The sequence below is a fragment of the Podarcis gaigeae genome (assembly GCF_964106915.1).
Source record: "Podarcis gaigeae genome assembly, chromosome: 18".
Taxonomy (NCBI): Eukaryota; Metazoa; Chordata; class Lepidosauria; order Squamata; family Lacertidae; genus Podarcis; species Podarcis gaigeae.
In genome coordinates this window covers 7,566,229-7,586,879 of record NC_139696.1, presented here as the reverse complement: position 1 = coordinate 7,586,879, position 20,651 = coordinate 7,566,229, and the positions used below count along the sequence as shown (strand labels likewise).

General features: G+C 44.8%; 3 protein-coding genes across 3 annotated transcripts in view; all 3 read right to left on the bottom strand.

Annotated features, from left to right (window-relative positions):
- Positions 1–20,651, bottom strand: part of TNFAIP8L1 (TNF alpha induced protein 8 like 1) — a 222,375-nt gene that overhangs the window by 2,798 nt on the left and 198,926 nt on the right. The window lies entirely within an intron of this gene.
- The window catches only part of LOC310835758 (protein-lysine 6-oxidase-like), a 390,424-nt gene that overhangs the window by 241,241 nt on the left and 128,532 nt on the right, over positions 1–20,651 (bottom strand). The window lies entirely within an intron of this gene.
- Positions 788–20,612, bottom strand: LOC310835770 (uncharacterized protein). Its single transcript, XM_083720732.1, has 4 exons — positions 20,436–20,612; positions 13,728–14,398; positions 5,444–5,616; positions 788–1,449 (listed from the first exon to the last, which is right to left on the bottom strand). Exons 2-4 carry the CDS (start codon positions 14,037–14,039, stop codon positions 1,152–1,154), a joined length of 783 nt encoding a protein of 260 aa, XP_083576858.1. The 5' UTR covers positions 14,040–14,398; positions 20,436–20,612; the 3' UTR covers positions 788–1,151.

Below are 20,651 nucleotides of genomic sequence, written 5' to 3'. Positions count from 1 at the left end.
TCGTTTGCAATTCCCAAACCAATTGCTGAGAAAACATTACCGTCGGAAGGGTTAACTTTGCCTGCAAATTTCAAAAATTTGATCAAAAATTTAGGTGTTTGTTTTTTTTTAAAGGCTCTCAGCACAAAAAGGCCCTGAGCCTTGTTTATATGTAATTTGCTCTATCCATTCTGGAGGCTTGGTAGTTACTTCTGTCAAAACACTGCCCAATAGTGATTTGTGGGAGAACAAAGCAGACCGGGATAGACCCTGAGCTGAATGAATCTCGCATGGAAGCAGCCTGTTTTCTGAAGCGGTCAGGGCACAACACTAGTTTATGCATGCACACCTCACAAACCCCTTTCCATCCTTTCTCTAGGCAAGGAAGAAGCACAATCCTAGTTCAATGACATATTCCAGCCAGGAAAAGGGATCTGAAGGGGCTGCAGAGCACGGCCAGTGTGAGGTGTGGCCAAGTCAGGGTGTGTGTGGCCAACAGCGGGGATGTGCATGTTGCAATTTACAGTTACTGACTTGCATGCATGAAAGGGTTAACTGGAACCCTGCACTCAAGTTACCCACGTGGGAGTGGCTTAGGCTCTCAGCAGCCTCTGGCTCCTCCTTCTCCTCTTTTACAAGCAAAGTGAAGTGAAACTCTTAACAAATGAGATTTTACAGTCTGCATCTTTGCTAACCAAAAGTTTGCGATCCTTTTTCGTAAGGAAACCATGTGCTTTCCCCATTTAATTCATTTGAAAACTTTTTTTTATTATTATTCATTTCACTGCCAGCAGATGGAGATATCTGGGGACTCTGTGAGTAAAACATTCAATTTTGTTGTTGTTGCAAAGTTAAGCGCCTGTGATTTATTCTAGCCTAAGCCTTTTTTTGTGAGGAATTTTTGTTTAAAGATGGGCAAGGGCAGATGCAAATCTAACCAAGTTTTAACATGCTGGGAGCAATCACCATTATGCTTAACTCTGGAGAGTAGGAATATCTCCTCCAAACCTCTCTCTCCGACAGCATGGCCTGGGAAGAATATTGAGGGCTGGATAGACAGGAGAACCTTTCAGCCCAGGCCTCCTCCAGAGAAGCAGCACCTAAAAATATTGTCTTTTCCATCCACCATCTCTGATGCAGAAGCTGCTGGTGGACCCAAGCAGGAGAAGGCGTCACGGATTAGCGTGGGCCAGGACGGGCGCGATCTGCAGCTGTGGTCTGCTCCAGGCTGCCCAGTTCAGCCTCTTCTCAGCCTGGGATTTCTCCTTCCCTCCTCCGGAGAAGAAAGGATGAGGCCAGGAGACAGCCGAGGGCAGGAGGAGAGGAGGCAGCCCGGGCGGGCAAGGTGGAGTCATGCCAGGGAGGCCGGCATGGGCATATGGAGGGCAGCAGAGGCAGTAGCGCCCCGGGGAGCAGCAGCTGAGTCCATAGAAAGCATATGGGTGGTAGTAGCCAAAGTTCACCGCCATCCTGGAAGGAAGAGGAGGACCAAAATTCACATTCACAGGAAACAGGCCCTTGGTGGGACAGCTTTGTGTTTATATCTACAGTGGTCCCTTGGTTCTCAAACTCCTTGGTACTCAACTTGGAACCCAAACACTGTAAACCCGGAAGTAAGTGTTCCGGTTTGCCAACGTTTTTCGGAAACCGAACGTGCTCCGTTTTGAGCGTCACACTTCCGTTTTGAGTGTCTGTATTTGCTATTTATTTTGCATTTCCGTTTTTGCGTCTTTTTTGTGACTGCATGGACTGCTGCTGATCGATTGATTGTGTGACTGCAGTACATTGTTTACTGCTTTCATTTGGTGTATCTGTGGTCTCGTCAGATAGTAAACTTAATGCCAAGTTGTTGTTTTTAAAAGTCTGGAATGGATTAATCCATTTTGCATTTGCATTACTTTATTTGGGAAAACATGCCTTGGTTTTGGAAAGGACTTCCGGAACGGATTAAGTTTGAGAACCAAGGTACCGCTGTATTTATTTATACGCTATTTCATAGAAACATAGAATTGCCATCTGGTCCAACGCTCTGCAATGCATTAATCTGCTGCCCAAGAGGAACACCGTGAGATTAAAAGTTTCACTCTCTGCCCTTTTCCCGCAGATTGATAATAAAAGAGATTGATTGTTTCCCAAGTTTTCATAGAAACATTCATTGTGTTTCTACCCCAACTTTTTCTCCCATAGAGTTCAAGGTGGCTTACATCGTTCTCCTTTCTCCTCAATGAAGTGGAGATTTGAACCCTGTTCCTGTTCCGACCCTCTAAGCTGGGGGTCAGCAAACGTTTTCAGCTGGGGGCCGGTCCTCTGTCCCTCAGAGCTTGTGGGGGGCCGGACTATATTTTGGGGGGGGGGGAAGAAGAAAACGAATTCCTATACCCCACAAATAACCCAGAGATGCATTTTAAATAGAAGGACACATTCTACTTGTGTAAAAACAAGCTGATTCCCAGACCGTCTGCGGGCCGGATTTAGAAGGCAACTGGGCTGCATCTGGCCCCTGGGCCTTAGTTTTCCTACCCATGCTCTAACTGCTACGCCACACTGCTATTTATAATAGCGGTTCCCAGGATTCTTTGGGAGAAAGCATGTACTTTAAGCGTTTGCTGTGGATTAATGGTTATCTCCCACTTGGACTACTGCCATGCGCTCTACGTGGGGCTACCTTTGAAGGTGTCTCAGAAACAACAACTAATCCAGAATGCAGTTGCCAGACTGGTGACTGGGAGTGGCTGCCAAGACCATATAACACCAGTCCTGAAAAACCTACACTGGCTCCCAGTACGTTTCAAAGCACCGTTCAAAGTGTTGGTGCTGACCTTTAAAGCCCTAAAACAGCCTTGACCCTGTAGACCTGAAGGAGCGTCTCCACCCCCATCGTCCAGCCCAAACTCTGAGGTCCAGCTCTGAGGGCTTTCTGGTGGTTCCCTTACTGAAAGAAGTAAAGTTACAGAGAACCAGGCAGAGGGCCTTCTCGGTGGTGGCGCCCACCCTGGGAATGCCCTTCCGTCAGATGTCAAGGAGATGAGTAACTACATAACCTTTAGAAGACACCTGAAGGCAACCCTGTATAGAGAAACCTTTAAATGTTTAATGCATGGGTAGGCAAACTAAGGCCCGGGGGCCATATCCGGCCCAATTGCCTTCTAAATCCGGCCCACAAGCGGTCCAGGAATCAGCATGTTTTTACATGAATAGAATGTGCCCTTTTATTTAAAATGCATCTCTGGGTTATTTGTGAGGCCTGCCTGGTGTTTTTACATGAGTAGAATGTGTGCTTTTATTTAAAATGCATCTTTGGGTTAGTTGTGGGGCATAGGAATTCGTTCATTCCCCCCCCCCTTCAAAATATAGTCTGGCCCCCACAAGGTCTGAGGGACAGTGGACCGGCCCCCTGCTGAAAAAGTTTGCTGACCCCTGGTTTAATGTTTTATTCTGTTTTTGTATATGTTGGAAGCCACCCAAGAGGGACTGGGGAAACCCCGTCAGATGAATGGGGTACAAATAATATTATTATAAAATTATAATTAAAGAAGAACACCATGGGTCATATCCACAGCCCACATTTAAAGCACAGGACCTGCACCCAAAGAAGAATGGGAATCGTACTTTCCCCTTCGCAGAGCTACAGTTCACAGCATCCTTAACAAACGACAGACCCCAGGAATCTTTGCAGAAAGCTGCCTGTCATTCTGGACTCACAGCTGTCCATGGAGGCACAGGTCAATTCTGTGTCCAGGGCAGCTGTTTATCAGCTCCATCTGGTACGCAGGCTGAGACCCTCCCTGTCCGCAGACTGTCTCGCCAGAGTGGTGTATGCTCTAGTTATCTCCCGCTTGGACTACTGCAGTGCACTCTACGTGGGGCTACCTTTGAAGGTGACCCGGAAACAACAACTAATCCAGAACATGGCAGCTAGACTGGTGCCTGGGAGCGGCTGCCAGAACCATATAACACCGGTCTTGAAATATCTACACTGGCTCCCAGTATGTTTCCGAGCACAATTCAAAGTGTTGGTGCTGACCTTCAAAGCCCTAAACGGCCTCGGCCCAGTAGACCTGAAGGAGCGTCTCTACCCCCATCGTTCTGCCCGGACACTGAGGTCCAGCTCCGAGGGTCTTCTGGTGGTTCCCTCACTGCGAGAAGCCAAGTTACAGGGAACCAGGCAGAGGGCCTTCTCGGTAGTGGCGCCCGCCCTGTGGAACGCCCTCCCATCACATGTCAAAGAAAAAAATACCGTATTTTTCGCTCTAGTTTTTGGAGGAGGAAAACAAGGGGGGGGGGGATTCTGAATCTCAGAAGCCAGAACAGCAAGAGGGATCGATGCGCAGCCTGCATTCGCTCCATAAGACGCACACACATTTCCCCTTACTTTTTAGGAGGGAAAAAGTGAGTCTTATAGAACAAAAAATACGGTAACTACCAAACTTTTAGAAGACATCTGAAGGCAGCCCTGTTTAGGGAAGCTTTTACTGTTTAATAGGTTATTGTATTTTAGTGTTTTGTTGGAAGCCGCCCAGAGTGACTGGGGAAACCCAGCCAGATGGGTGGGGTATAAATAATAAATTATTATTATTTAAATGTCCTGTAAATGCCGGGCAGTGGGTGGACACGACTCGGCCTCTGCTGGGCCATAGGCCTGCGTGATAACAGACCTTGGCGCCAGGACTGAATGGCCCTCGCTTTTTCTTACCCAACCCTGAAGGGAAAAAGCAAGACAGGAGAGCAGGTCTTCCTTTTGGTTTTGGGGAGGTCAAGCTGAGGTCAGCCAGAGGGCTAAAGGTCTTATCCTTTTCATGGGCACTGGAGGGTTAACAGAGCCCATTAAAGCATAGGATGAGAAGGGCTCATTCTGCATATGGCGCATGGAGAACTGGGGGGAGGGATAAATGGAGGATTTGTTTGGTGCAAGAGCATAGCTGTCAACTTACAGATTTGAAAATAAGGGACCAGCAGCCTCGAAAATAAGGGATCCGCAGCCAAAATAAGGGATTTTCAGAGCACAGGTATGTTCAACTTCTGAGCCCCTCCGAGCCAAAGGCAGAAAGCCCAGCCAGCAGCCAAACGAAGCCTCAAGCGGTGGTTCCCACAGCGCAGCAACCCGGCAAAGGGGATGCAGCAAGGAAAACCACCGTCACCTCTCTGCTGGGAAGCGCTGAGCAAAGGCGAGTCCCCAGGCAACACGGCCAATTTGATTGGCACAAGGCATGCAAGCTCCACCCCCCCAGTCGTTCTTAGACTCCTTATTGGGTGAGCAACGCAGCCAAGCAACACAGTTGGAGCCTCCCTCCTCCCTGGCCGGCAGGGAGGGAGGGAGAGGAGCTGCTTCCTTTGAAACCCGGGACGTCATCAATAAGGGACAGCAGCGGGACACAGGGCTGCTATAAGGGACTTTCCTGCCAAATAAGGGACGGTTGACAGCTATGCGCAAGAGCAGCGTCAAAGCCGCGGGGATTTCTCTCACCTGCGGATTCTTCGCCGGGCTCTCCGACGGTGGTAATCTCCCTTGGAGAAGTCTTCCAAGTTGGCCGGGTGGATGGCCCAGTAATGGCCTTTTCCGTTGTCGCTGCGGCCCGCTTTGATGAAGCACTCGTTCAACGACAGGTTGTGCCTCACGCTGTTGCGCCAACTCTTCTCCTGCACGTAAAAAAAAAAGGGAAAAGAGGGGTGTTGTGGGATCATTCAGTTTGCCACCGAAGGGGTTTGTTTTTAAAAAATAATTTTTATTGAATGATTTTATGCTACAAAAAAAATAATACAGCCGTACTACCACTAAATATCATTAAGAAATAAAAATTACATACATCGATATTTAGTTTACTTGTTATTTACCGTCTTATTTCCTCCCAAACATTGCGTACAACAACACACATATGTGCAGACACCCACACCCACACACCCGCACACAAAATGATAATAATGAAAGTAAATACTTTTTCCCTTTTATCTTCCAAATTTTTTTCTTCAACTTTGACTTCCTGTCAAGTCCCTTTGCATATATTTTATCTTACATTTGAATGTACACAAAACAATCAACCTTTCTATATAATTTTTCTAATACATTCTGAAAACATAATAAATCCGTAATTGTTGTCCACCTCCTTTGAGTTCCTTTATCACTCGAATGCTAGTCAAAACTATTATTGTATTTTTGAACATATCTCCTATAAACATCCCATTTTTCCGCAAATTTTTGCTTTGAGTTTCTTCTGAGTTTACTAGTCAGTTGAGCCGTCTCCACCAATTCCTGTAATTTGATTTGCCAATCTGTTATTTTTGGAGCCTCGTGATCTTTCCATCCCTTGGCCACAAGTATATGAGCCGCTGCCGTTGCATACAAGAATTGCCACTGAAGGGTTCACTCTGCTGCCGGTAAAAACGGGGGTTGCCGGGTGGCGGAGGTTTTGCTTAGCAACCAGGCAGAATGGCAGGAGGGAATTTTGCCTCTGTATGTTTGGCTGAACGTCTCCCTGCTATGAACAAGGCTTGGAATGATGGCACTGCTTTTCTTCAGCTGTCCTCAGTGAAGAGTTCTTTTTTTTATATAATATTTTTTTATTAGTTTTATATAATACAGAAAAAAGAATAAAGAACGTATTGCAAAAATAAAGAAGAAAGGTTACAAATTTTTCTTACTCCTTTTTCCAAATCTGTTGGACTTCCCCACGTCCTCCCAACCCTGCATTCTCTGTGATGCATAACGTCTGCAATTTGTTAACTTGTTTCAATACTTATTATATCTTCTTTTTTATCATGTTACCCAATTTCAAATGTAATATAACCCAAATCATGTACATTTTCATTTTAACACAATAAAGTTGTTTCATTATTCTATCTCTGACTCCTTGTACCTTAATTTCCATTTCTTTAATTTAACATTACTGAAACTAGAATTTCCTAGAGGGTGCGTTTTTTAACATTCATACAACTTATAATGTTTTTGCAAATAGTCTTTAAACTTTCTCCAATCCTCCTCGAATGTTTCTTCTCCCAAGTCTCGGATTCTGCCAGTCATTTCGGCCAGTTCCATGTAGTCCATCAACTGCGTGTGCCATTCCTCCAGTGTGGATAAATCTTGTGTCTTCCAATATTTTGCAATCAGAATCCTTGCTGCTGTAGTAGCATACATAAAAAAAGTTCTGTCCTTCTTAAACACTCTCCGGTCCACCATGCCCAGAAGGAAGGCCTCTGGTTTCTTAGGTAAGGTAAATCTCAGTACCTTTTTTAGTTCATTATGAATCATTTCCCAGAAGGCCTTCACTTTCGGGCAGGTCCACCAGAGGTGAAAGAATGTCCCTTCCCCCTCTTTACATTTCCAGCATTTATTATTAGACAGGTGATATATCTTAGCAAGCTTGACTGGGGTCATGTACCACCGGTATATCATTTTCATAATGTTTTCCTTCAAGGCACTACATGCCGTAAATTTCATTCCGGTGTTCCATAACCTTTCCCAGTCTTCAAACATAATGTTATGCCCCAAATCCTGCGCCCACTTTATCATGGCGGATTTGACTGTCTCATCCTGAGTATTCCATTTAAGCAGCAGGTTATACATTCTCGAAAGTAATTTACTTTTTGGTTCTAACAATTCTGTCTCTAGTTTCGATTTTTCCACCTGGAATCCAACCTTCTTATCTACTTTGAAGACCTAAGGATTTGTTTTTCTCTCTGGGTGCCGTCTCTGTTATTGAAGTGACTTAGGTGGCTGGAGGAGGCCAAGGAAGTGAGCCAAGGAAGATTTTTCATTTGTGCAAGGTGTGACAGGGCCAAAGGCTTGCGGAAATGGCAGGATCGGGGCTATAGCTCTGGAACATGTGTAGCAATATTTAAAACGAGCCTAACCTATGAGTATGTGCAGAGGGCTTCCCCTTTAAATTCATTTTGGGGTAGGACTTTAGCAAATTCTAGTTACCGTATTTTTTGCTCTATAAGACTTTTTCCCTCCTAAAAAGCAAGGGGAAATGTGTGTGCGTCTTATGGAGCGAATGCAGGCTGCACAGCTATCCCAGAAGCCAGAACAGCAAGAGGGATTGCTGCTTTCACTGCGCAGCGATCCCTCTTGCTGTTCTGGCTTCTGAGATTCAGAATGTTTTTTTTTCTTGTTTTCCTCCTCCAAAAACTAGGTGCGTCTTGTGGTCTGGTGAGTCTTATAGAGCGGAAAATACAGTAATCTTCAAGCCCATTTTACTCTCTAGACCCTTTGGACTTTTGAGTTTAAAGATCATGGGTTTTTTGGGGGGGGGTTAAATTAAACCATTTGCATTCCAAGGTGTGCGTCTTCTGACCCCCCCCCCTTTAGTCTTAAGTATATTTTATTATTTAGCACAACAGCGTATAACATTCTGAATGCTGAGGGGGAAAACTCGGCTGAGGATTGTTTGGATGAACTTGAATTGAACTGGCTGGGAATCGAACTAGTTCATTTTGTAAAGGGACCAGCATGAACTGGAATTAGTTCCTCTGGGGACCTGTTAAACCCAAACTTGAACTAGTTCCTTTGGGGATCTGTTAAACTTGAACTAGTAGTTCCTTTTTTATTTTAATTAAAAATTAATTTTTTTTAATTAATTAATTTTTTTAATTAACATTTTAATTTATGCATCATAATTGTTACAAAATATAAACAAAATAAAGATGTTGGAATAAACTGATGTGGTTTTAGCAGAAATGTTATAAAGGATTAGGAAGAAATAGACTGTTAATTGGTGAAACGAGGGGAAGTAAAGTTATATCATATTAAGATAAATTACAGGACAAAAATTGGAAAAGTTAACCGAACTGGAATACAAAAAAGGGAGGTGTGAGGAGGTAAAGGAAACAAGCTAACGAAATATAAGTTATGGGAAGATTTGATGTGTTATTTTTTTTAATGGACTTTATTTTTCTGTTTTTGTATTTTCTTTTTCTTTTCTTATGGTGTGTTGTTTTTGATGTTGTTTAATATGATGTTATTATTTTTTCTTTTTGTAACCTTTAAAACCTTAATAAATATTATTTTTTTAAAAAGCCCAAAATATAAACAAAATATTGCAAATACATACATACAGTATATATTTCAAAGAAGCACATATATATATACGAAAAAAGGAACAAAAGAAGAAAAAGGGAAAAAAGAGAAAAGGAGAAGAAAAGTTGGAAGAATTTCTTCCATGTTTATTCTACAAATATCTCAATATGAAAATAATAATATAATAAAATTTCATTGATTGATTTCCATCGCTTCCATATCTAATCTAAATGCTTTCTGGTCTTGGGTATCATGTCTTTATGGTGTTTATTGAAGGCATCTCTGTTTCATTTGCATTTTGGGGACTGGTTGGCCGGTTTGCTCTGACTTGGGTCATGCTGTTCACGGTGTGACCTTGTCAATCACTCTCAGGCTAACCTACCTCACAGGGTTGTTGTGGTGGTGGGTGGTAAATGAGGAGGGGGAAGCGGGGTGGGTGGGTGGGAATGGAGAATCCAGAATAGGGCACGGCTGGCTGGCTGGCACGCTGAACAGGAGAACTCCAGACTGCAACATTTTGTTGCAGATCCCACTATTCAATGTAATGATTTAACCGATTTAATAAACAAATATTAAATAACAATTTAATAAATTAAAAAAACCAAAACGTTTCTCTTCGCCCAGGCCTTCAGCTGATTAACATTCTACGGCTTTTTAAATGTTCTTTGTGGGATTGGTTTGTTGTTTTTGTTTTATTATGTGCTTTGTATTCTTGTTTCTGTTGCGAACCGTCCTGGGATCTTCGGATGAAGGGCAAGATACAAATTTAATAAAACAAGCAACAACAATAATAACCTAACTCCAAACCTTGTTTGTACAATCAGCCAATGTCTTTATTATCAATCAAAAACCTTGTTTATTTACTTTAATCTGATTTTTACTTGTCGGAAGTAGCATGCGTGTTTCAGTCCCCTATTTACCCTCAAAACTTCCCGCAGGTGGCAACTGAGATAAATCGGTGGCGAGCTTTTGGTTTAATAGCCACTTGAAGCTTCGTTGCCAACTCTTGAAATATTATTAGTGTTCCCACAGTGCCTTGCGATCTCGATCACACGCAGCCTGTAGTCCGCTGGCAGTAGGAGTTCAATATGGGCATGTCTTTAAGCTAACATCTTACATTAAAAACCTGACAGTACCAAACTATCGAAGGCTTTTCACCAAAGCCAGACTAAACGTCTTTCCTTCTGCAGTGTTGGATGGCAGGTTGAGAGGAGTTCCCTACCAGGACAGACTTTGCTCGTGTGCTCAAGACATCAATTCCATAAAACATATTTTGTTGCATTGTGCGAAATATGAGCAAGCCAGGGCTGAACTGATACTAGCCTTGTTGGTACCTTTCCCGGGAAAATCAGAGGCTCACTATGTCAGGTTCCTACTGGAAGACTGGACAAATGCTAGAATGTTAGCAGTGGCAAAGGTTTTATCGATGGTTGCAAGGCCAAATGAGCCCTATATTCTAAACAAAATGCTTGATTAACCTGGAGGTAGGCTGTATGAATTGTGTATTGATTTGTAACAATTTGTTGGGTCTCTGGACCATAATGAAGATTGATTGATACTAGTGCTCCATGTTATGTAGTGAAGTTTCACCCTGGGCCAGCAGGGGGATACTGTATATAGTTTTCACTCAGGTCTGTAGATAGTTTTCACTCAGGTCCACGTCAGTTATTTTAGGCGGGAAACTCTGGGCTGTTGTTGCTACAATGTTGACAGCCGGCTGCCTATAAAAGCAGGCCGGCTGAGCTGTTTGCAGTCAGTTCTATTCCAGCTTACAAAATAAAGAGCTACTTGGAGAAATCGCTGTGCCGTCTGCTATGTCAACCCACAACTTAACACTCCACTGCTCCTCAAGGTCAACTTGTGATCCTTGGGTCATCAGAGTGGCCCCAGAACTTGCCACGGTCATATCTGTCAGTTTGTGTTCCTCTCAGCTTCTAATTCCCTCCTACCCTTGAATTCCGCCGCAATTTCCAAGAATAAAGTCCTCAGGAAAATCCGTTACCATTTCAGTGCAATTTTCTCCGAACGAACAACATTTTGGATGATGCTGTTTAGACTGCAGTACAAACTTTTGCCAGCAGCTCCTCCTAATATAATACATCTTTCTGTGTTATTTTCATGAATTTACGCACCCTTTCCTCTAAGGCATGTATCTTTGCACCACGGAATCTGGAGAAGCACGGATTTCAAAGGATAACTCTGTTTCGGCTCAAAACGGTGGGAGTTTTGTAGTTGTTTGTTAAATTGCAGAGGGAATCAACTTTCTCCCCGCAAGCCTAGCAAAGGGATGCTCTCTAGACTTAATGTTTGCAAGTCAGAAGCTCAAAAAAGGGAGTAGATAGGAAAGTAAAAAGTAGAGACATCGCCTTGCCAACAAAGGTCCGTATAGTAAAAGCTGTGGTTTTCCCAGTAGTGATGTATGGAAGTGAGAGCTGGACCATAAAGAAGGCTGATCGCCGAGGAATGGATGCTTTAGAATTAATTCTGCTGGAGAAGACTCTTGAGAGTCCCATGGACTGCAAGAAGATCAAACCTCTCCATTCTGAAGGAAATCAGCCCTGAGTGCTCACTGGAAGAACAGATCCTGAAGCTGAGGCTCCAAGACTTTGGCCACTTCATGAGAAGAGAAGACTCCCTGGAAAAGACCCTGATGTTGGGAAAGATGGAGGGCACAAGGAGAAGGGGACGACAGAGGACGAGATGGTGGGACAGTGTTCTCGAAGCTAACATGAGTTTGACCAAACTGCAGGAGGCAGTGGAAGACAGAAGTGCCTGGCGTGCTCTGGTCCAGGGGGTCACGAAGAGTCGGACACGACTAAACGACTAAAGAACAGCAACAACAGGAAAGTAAATTTGTACCCTCTGCAGCAGAGCTGCTTGGGAGTTACCACTGTTTGGCAGGACTCTCCTATAATGTTTTGAGCTTCTGTCCCGAGCCCTAGGGATTTCTGCTGAGATATCCCCAGACAGAGTGAGAAGAGAACTGGGCGTTAAATAGGCCAATAAATTATGTCACTGGCGTCCGACGTCCCAGTCTCATGAAAAGGATGGCCACTTACGTATCGCCAAAAGGGGGGGGGGAAAGAGGGTGCTGATTTGCATATATTTTGCATGCACATTTGGAAATAAGAACTCGAAACGGAAAACAGTGAATTGGGTGGAATCCAATGGTATTAGATCCGTTGAAATCAATGAACATGGCTAATCTAGATCCATTAATTTCAGCAGGACTAGTGTTGGATACAGTGCCAGATTTACATGTAAGCTAAACAAGCTAAAGCTTTGGGCTCCACTCTCTTGGGGTCCTCCCCAAAATATACTTCTTCTTAATTATATTTCACTGTTAATATACTTCTTCTTGATTATATTTCACTGTTAATATACTTATTCCCAATTGTATTTCAGTTCAACAATTACTTTGATAAATTAAATATTTTGTTATGTGCAAATGGCTTTAGATACCTATTAGGTCCGTAAATTACCATATAGCATACTGTATTTTTCGCTCTATAAGGCACACCAGATCACAAGACGCACCTAGTTTTTGAAGGAGGAATACAAGAAAAAAAATATTCTGAATCTCAGAAGCCAGAACAGCAAGAGGGATCGCTGCGCAGTGAAAGCAGCAATCCCTCTTGCTGTTCTGGCTTCTGGGATAGCTGTGCAACCTGCGTTCGCTCCATAAGACTCACAGACATTTCCCCTTACTTTTTAGGAGGGAAAAAGAGAGTCTTATAGAGCAAAAAATACGGTATATTCAACACACAAAAACAGCGACAATTTGTTGTTGACAAAGGACAGCTGGACATATAAAGGGCCCCATTACCTTCAGTAGCTTAGGGCAGTGTTTTTCAACCTTTTTTGGGCAAAGGCACACTTGTTTCATGAAAAAAAATCACGAGGCACAGCACCATTAGAAAATGTTAAAAAATTTAACTCTGTGCCTATATTGACTATATATAAAGTAATTCTCTTGAATAGGAATCAAATAAACACAAAGAAAGTATTTTATAATTACTTTATTATGAAATAGTAAGTAAACAGAAATATGAAAAATTATAAAATACTTTATTTTTAAATTTTTCAATTTTTCCCACGGCGCACCAGGCAACATCTCGCAGCACACTAGTGTGCCGCGGAACAGTCGTTGAAAAACACTGGCTTAGGGCCTCATCAAACCTAAATCTGGTAGGATACAACCCATTAAACCTCGTCATAGTGCAGGGGATGGTGACTATGCTTCCTCAGCCTTCTGTGGGACTGTGTCGATGGACCACTTCATGAACCTTATAAGTTTTTTTTATCTCTTAACTGGACTGGAACGGGACAACCTTTCCTCTTCAAACAGAGGACTGTTCTCGGAGACCTGCCAACTAGCAGGACTGTATAAGGCAAGGGCCGCAATTCGGTGGTGGAACATCTACTTTGCATGCAGAAGTTCCCACCATCAATCCTTAGCAGGTAGGGCTCTGGCCCAAAAACCTGGAGAGATGCAGCCAAGTACCATGGACAATACTGAGCTTAGATGGACCGATGGTCTGTGCTGGGAAAAGGCAGCTTCCTCTGGGGGTCCTATGACTCTCGGCCAATGTACCCTGGAAAGAAACCAGCCATGTCCTCGCCCACCAAGTTGGCTTGCTCAATGGACGAGGGTTCTAGGTTGGGTGAGTCTGAAAAGTAGTTCAAGGTGAGGACCTCTCTGCCCATGTTCTCCAAGCTACCTGTTGGTGTAACTCACCTTGTTTTTGAAGTACGGGTATTTATCCATAATCCACTGGTAGATATCGGACAGCAAAAGCTTCTTCTCCGGCGAGGAGAGGATGGCGGTCGAAATAAGGGCGATGTAAGACTGGTTGGGTTTGTCCAGGAGATCTGGAGGTGCGTGAGGTCCAGGTTGCTCTGTCTCTGCGACGCCTCTCCCTTCTGCCCTTCCTTCCTTGCCCCTCTGTTCTAGGTCCCTGCGTGGTGGTTTCCTGTTCTCAAAAAGGAGGTAGTCAATGGTGAAGGAGACATTAGGTTTCCTCTGGACCTCTGCCTCTGCCCTTTCCATGGCGGACGCAACTTGGGGCGCCCTTGATCTCAGCTCATCTTCCCTGGTCCTGGAAGTCCAGCAAGGTCCAGGAGCTGCGTTGGGGCAGCGGCGGAAACAGAAGCGTCTCCCGAGGGCTGGGCTTGTAATTAGTGCAGATTACAGGGTTTGCTAATTGTGTTTTCACAAACGGGCTGCCTCCGCAAAGCAGCCTGTTTATCTGGCAAAGACTTAGCTTTAGCAGGATTTGGCATCTAAGCCTAATAAATACATTGATTAATCCGCTCGGGATACAGGAATTCTGAGCTGGGTTTACCAACAGGTTGGCGGCAGCTGGAGGAGACGGGGGGGGGGGGTCAGGGAGGGGGTCACAGGAGGGTCTAGGAAAACAAAAGAGGAACCGTTTTTATTTCCTTTCATTAGGATTTTTGTTTTCGCTTTAATCCTGCCCTTCTGCATCCGGCCCAGTATACCTGAAGGAGCGTCTCCACCCCCATCGTTCTGCCCGGACACTGAGGTCCAGTGCCGAGGGCCTTCTGGCGGTTCCCTCAATGCGAGAAGCAAAGCTACAGGGAACCAGGCAGAGGGCCTTCTCGGTAGTGGCACCCCCCTGTGGAATGCCCTCCCATCAGATGTCAAGGAAATAAGCAGCTATCCTATTTTTAAAAGACATCTGAAGGCAGCCCTGTTCAGGGAAGTTTTAAATGTGTGACATTTTTGTGTATTTTTGGTCTTTGTTGAAAGCCACCCAGAGTGGCTGGGGAAACCCAGCCAGATGGGCAGGGTACAAATTATTATTATTATTATTATTATTATTATTATTATTATTATCTGCAATGGCTGTGCTCAGGACAGCTGGCAAGCTAAGGAGTAATTCCTAAAATACCATATTTTTTGCTCTATAAGACTCACTTTTTCCCTCCTAAAAAGTAAGGGGAAGTGTGTGTGCGTCTTATGGGGCGAATGCAGGCTGCGCAGCTATCACAGAAGCCAGAACAGCAAGAGGGATTGCTGCTTTCATTCCGCAGCGATCCCTCTTGCTGTTCTGGCTTTTGAGATCCAGAATATTTTTTTTCTTGTTTTCCTCCTCCAAAAACTAGGTGGTCTGGTGTGTCTTATAGAGCGAAAAATACAGTATATCAGAGCAAATTCCAAATTCAGGAAAGTAAGAGGCTGCTGCAGATATTGAAGCTGCACAGAACAGGAATGCAGAAATCTGCCCTACATCACGTTCCTCTAACTCAACTATGCCTTGTCTCCAGCTGTTTTTGAACTACAGTTCCCATCATCCCTGACCACTGGTCCTGCTCACTAGGGATGATGAGAGTTGTAGTCCAACAACAGCTGGAGGACCCAGATTCGGAGCACCTGGTCCAAAGGCTATTCATCAGGAAATAAAGATTTGCTTTAAGTTTTTCATGTGTGCTAAAACTCAGTCTGAGCTTCTTTTTAAGAAAGGTTTAATCACATCATTTAACAAGCACGGATACATATGCTATAATGTTACTTTTTTTTAGTTAAATAAATTGTTTAAATTGTTATTAAGGAAAGAACTTTCTCCTTCCAATAAAGTACAGCAGAAAAGTTGCCCAAATATTAACAGTCAAGTTTGGGGAACCCTGCCCTAGGGTTTCAGGCTGGGGGCGTTCCGAGGTGGGGGCGAGGGGGGTGGATGAACCCAGGTGCCATTCAAAAGGGGTGTGTGTGACAAAATGCCGACCCCCGATCAGCGGCGCACCCCCTGGGCATAGCTGTCAACTGTCCCTTATTTGGCAGGAAGGTCCCTTATCCCAGCCCTGTGTCCCACTGCTGTCCCTTATTGATGACGTCTCGGGTTTCAAAGGAAGCAGCTCCTCTCCCTCACTCCCTGCCGGCCAGGAGGAGGGAGGCTCCAACTGTGTTGCTTGGCTGCGTTGCTCACCCAATAAGGAGTCTAAGAACGACTGGGGGGGTGGAGCTTGCATGCCTTGTGCCAATCAAATTGGCCGTGTTGCCTGGGGACTCGCCTTTGCTCAGCGCTTCCCAGCAGAGAGGTGACGGTGGTTTTCCTTGCTGCATCCCCTTTGCCGGGTTGCTGCGCTGTGGGAACCACCACATGAGGCTTCGTTTGGCTGCTGGCTGGGCTTTCTGCCTTTGGCTCGGAGGGGCTCAGAAGTTGACATACCTGTGCTCTGAAAATCCCTTATTTTGGCTGCCGATCCCTTATTTTCGAGGCTGCTGGTCCCTTATTTTCAAATCTGTAAGTTGACAGCTATGCCACTGGGACACGCGCCACACCTCCTGCAATGAGTGCCACACCCCCTGGGACATACACCACGCCCCCTGGGATTCGCACCTTGCCCCCTGGGACAAGCACTGGTCCAGGTACAAGTAGATAAATAGGTACCACTCCGGCGGGAAGGTAAGCGGCCTTTCCGTGCGCTGCTCTGGTTCGCCAGAAGCGGCTTAGAACTGCTGGCCACATGACCCGGAAGCTGTACGGCTCCCTTGGCCAATAAAGCGAGATGAGCTCCACAACCCCAGAGTTGGCCACGAGTGGACCTAATGGTCAGGGGTCCCTTTACCTTTACTAATCCCATCTTTTGGCCTCAAAGTCTCCTAGAACTGCGTGTGGCAACGTCAGTAAAATCTGCCAAAACCCCACGAAAACAGGATGCCCAAATAATCCCTTGATAAAATCAGTATCTAAAAATTGCTGTTAAGTAGAGGTCCCGCCTTGCCTGAGTGGGGCACGAATTCAATTCACATTTAAAGGCAAATCTACGTAATTCACACTTTCTCAAACTATATGTGAACTGAAACACAGCCATATAATAATAATATTATTGTTTTTTAAAGACATCTGAAGGCAGCCCTCTTTAGGGAAGCTTTTAATGTTTAATGCTGTATTGTGTTTTTAATATTCAATGGGGAGCCGCTCAGAGTGGCTGGGGAAACCCAGCCAGATGGGTGGGGTGAACCAGAGCAGCGCACAGAAACACCGTTTACCTTCCCACCGGAGCGGTACCTATTTATCTACTTGCACTTTGACGTGCTTTCGAACTGCTAGGTGGGCAGGAGCAGGGACCGAGCAACGGGAGCTCACCGCGTCATTGTGGGGATTCGAACCACCAACCTTCTGATCGGCAAGTCCTAGGCTCTGTGGTTTAAACCACAGCGCCACCCGTGTGCCATTCTAAAGCTACATAAGTATATTTTATAATTCAGCACAGCAGCTGATAATCGTTTGTATGAACGGTTTGTACGAGTGGTACCTCGCAAGACGAAATTAATTCGTTCTGCCAGGTTTTCGTCTTGCGAATTTTTCGTCTTGCGAAGCACGGATTCCCTGGGTATTAACGGTTTTAAGAAAAAGGAAACAAACTTGCAAGACGTTTTTGTCTTGCGAAGCAAGCCCATAGGGAAATTCATCTTGAGAAGCAACTCAAAAAACGAAAAACTCTTTCGTCTTGCGAGTTTTTCGTCTTACGAGGCATTCGTCTTGCGAGGTACCACTGTAGTTCATTTGTAAAGGGATGAATATGAGCCGCACTTAGTTCTTTATTGGACACTTCGAATATGCAGCTAGGGTTGCCATACATCTGGGAAAATCCGGACGTATCGGAAATGGCAATTTTGGCGATTTATATGGGGGGGGGGGAAAGCTCTAAAACCTCAACAACATTTTGGTCTGGATTTTCACTTTCTGATATATGGCAACCCTATGTCCAACTAGTTTCGAACAAGCTTTGCAGGCTCTGGGCTTCCAATGAGCTCAAGGCTGCGTCCTCCAAGCCAAAATCTGCAGGAAGTTTCTGAAACATTTGCATCCATAAATTACTGCTGATTTATTCAGTGTCACAAAGGTGTGCTGAGCTGAAGGAAGAAGAGTCAGTCTGCAAGCTGGCAGCGGTAGAAAAGCTATGCTAGATTGTTATGAGGGGCAGGAAAAATGTCTGTGCAGTGTGGCTTATATTTAAAAAAATACAGAAATACAACGCCCACAGCCAAAGGCTGTAGCAAATATCTGAAATCTATAGAAAACTGAAATGCTGTCTTTATAGTAAACACGTGTGGTTATCTGTTATTTATTTTCTTTCCCCTGACAGGCACCAGCTTTTTATATAATTTTTGCCTCTTTTGCCACTTCTCCCAATTTTCCAGAATTCTGAAAACTGTGGCATTACTAGACCCCTTGACACTGGTGATGCAAGGCAGGGTGGGTAATATGGCAAATAAATAAATTGACAAGACATTGGTGTATTGCACAGTTTTCCCGCTTTGCCCCCCCCCCCACTTTCATAGCGTATTATGTATGTATAAAATATGTATTGCTGTAAGTTGCTTGGGTAACTTTGGGTCACAAGCGACCGGTAAATTTAATCAATGATTATGGTGACGATAATGATCAGTCCACAGGGGATTTTCGACAGAGTGGAACCAAGATGAATGACAGAATCATAGAGTTGGAAGAGACCCCATGGGGTCATCCAGCCCAACCCCCTGAACTGCAGGAATCTTTTGCCCACCGTGGGGCTGGAACCCTGAGATTAAGACTCTCATGTTCTACCGATTCAGCTTATCCCCTCCCCCCCAAAGTGGGTGTGTGTCGTTGCTTTATCCATTAGATTCACATCCTGCCTTTCAAATTATTTTTAAATTGTGGCTACTTGGTGGGCCTCTTAAATACACTCTGCACATGCCCAGAGGGCCTCCCTAACCATATTGCTGTTCGTCCACTGAATCTGAGCCTAGCCACTACAAAACCCTCTCCTAAGGTTAGTAGTTGTTTAGTCGTTTAGTTGTGTCCACCTCTTCGTGACCCCCTGGACTAGAGCATGTCAGGCACTCTTGTCTTCCACTGCCTCCTGCAGTTTGGTCAGACTCATGCTGCTGACTTCGAGAACACTGTCCCACCATCTCGTCCTCTGTCGCCCCCTTCTCCTTGTGCCCTCCATCTTTCCCAACATCAGGGTCTTTTCCAGGGAGTCTTCTCTTCTCATGAGGTGGCTAAAGTCTTGGAGCCTCAGCTTCAGGGTCTGTCCTTCCAGTGAGCACTCAGGGCTGATTTCCTTCAGAATGGATCAGTCTGATCTTCTTGCAGTCCATGGGACTCTCAAGAGTCTCCTCCAGCACCTGAATTCAAAAGCATCCATTCTTTCGCGATCAGCCTTCTTTGTGGTCCAGCTCTCACTTCCATACATCACTACTGGGAAAACCATGGCTTTAACTATACGGACCTTTGTTGGTAAGGTGATGTCTCTGCTTTTTAAGATGTTGTCTAGGATTGTCATTGCTTTTCTCCCAAGAAGCAGGCGTCTTTTAATTTCGTGGCTGCTGTCACCATCTGCAGTGATCATGGAGCCCAAGAAAGTAAAATCTCTCACTGCTTCCATTTCTTCCCCTTTTATTTGCCAGGAGGTGATGGGACCAGTCGCCATGATCTTCGTTTTTTTGATGTTGAGCTTCAAACCATATTTTGCGCTCTCCTCTTTCACCCTCATTAAGAGGTTCTTTAATTCCTCCTCACTTTCTGCCATCAAGGTTGTGTCATCTGCATATCTGAGGTTGTTAATATTTCTTCCGGCAATCTTAATTCCGGCTAGGGATTCATCCAGCCCAGCCTTTCGCATGATGAATTATGCATATAAGTTAAATAAGCAGGGAGGCAATATACAGCCTTGTTGTACTCCTTTCCCGATTTTGAACCAATCAGTCGTTCCATATCCAGTTCTAACTGTAGCTTCTTTTCCCACATAGAGATTTCTCAGGAGACAGATGAGGTGATCATGCATTTCTTTAAGAACTTGCCATAGTTTGCTCTGGTCGACACAGTCAAAGGCTTTTGCATAGTCAATGAAGCAGAAGTAGATGTCTTTCTGGAACTCTCTAGCTTTCTCCATAATCCAGCGCATGTTTGCAATTTGGTCTCTGCTTCCTCTGCCCCTTTGAAATTATGTATGCATACAATATATATATTGCTGTAAGTTGCTTGGATACCTTTGGGTCACAACCGACTGGTAAATTTAATCAATGATTATGGTGATGATAACGATCAGTCCACATTGGATTTTCGACAGAGTGGAACCAAGATGAATGACAGAATTGGAAGAGACCCCGTGGGGTCATCCAGCCCAACCCCCAACCCCCGCAATGAAGGAATCTTTTGCCCACTGTGGGACTGGAACCCACGACTCTGAGATTAAGACTCTCATGTTCTACTGATTCAGCTTATCCTCCCCCAAAGTGCGTGTGTGGCGTTGTTTTATCCATTAGATTCACATTCTGCCTTTCAAATTATTTTTAAATTGTGGCTACTTGGTGGGCCTCTTAAATGCACTCTGCACATGCCCAGAGGGCCTCCATAACCATACTGCTGTTCGTCCACTGAAACCGACCCTAGCCACTACAAAATCCTCTCCTGAGATTAAATCGAACCTAAATATGACCACAAATTAAATGCTGCCCGCAAATTATTTTCCCTTTTGGGGGGGGGGGTGAGTATCTCTTTAAGAGCCGGCTGGGCGTGGCCACGAGTCGTCATCGCTCTTTCTCGGGAAGAGGAAGCGGCCAAGGCGGGTTGGCTTGCCGCCTCTGTGCGCATGCGCCGCCTCTCCCCTCTTCTGGCGAGAGGCCGGCCCGAAAAAGCTTCGC

Excerpts from the sequence above, each read along its gene's own strand:
- LOC310835770 (XM_083720732.1), bottom strand. The coding sequence starts at position 14,039 with ATGGAAAGGGCAGAGGCAGAGGTCCAGAGGAAACCTAATGTCTCCTTC. Across the intron at positions 5,617-13,727 it reads ACCCGTACTTCAAAAACAAG|GAGAAGAGTTGGCGCAACAG; the intron begins GTGAGTTACACC and ends TTTTACGTGCAG. Across the intron at positions 1,450-5,443 it reads GCCCGGCGAAGAATCCGCAG|GATGGCGGTGAACTTTGGCT; the intron begins GTGAGAGAAATC and ends TCTTCCTTCCAG.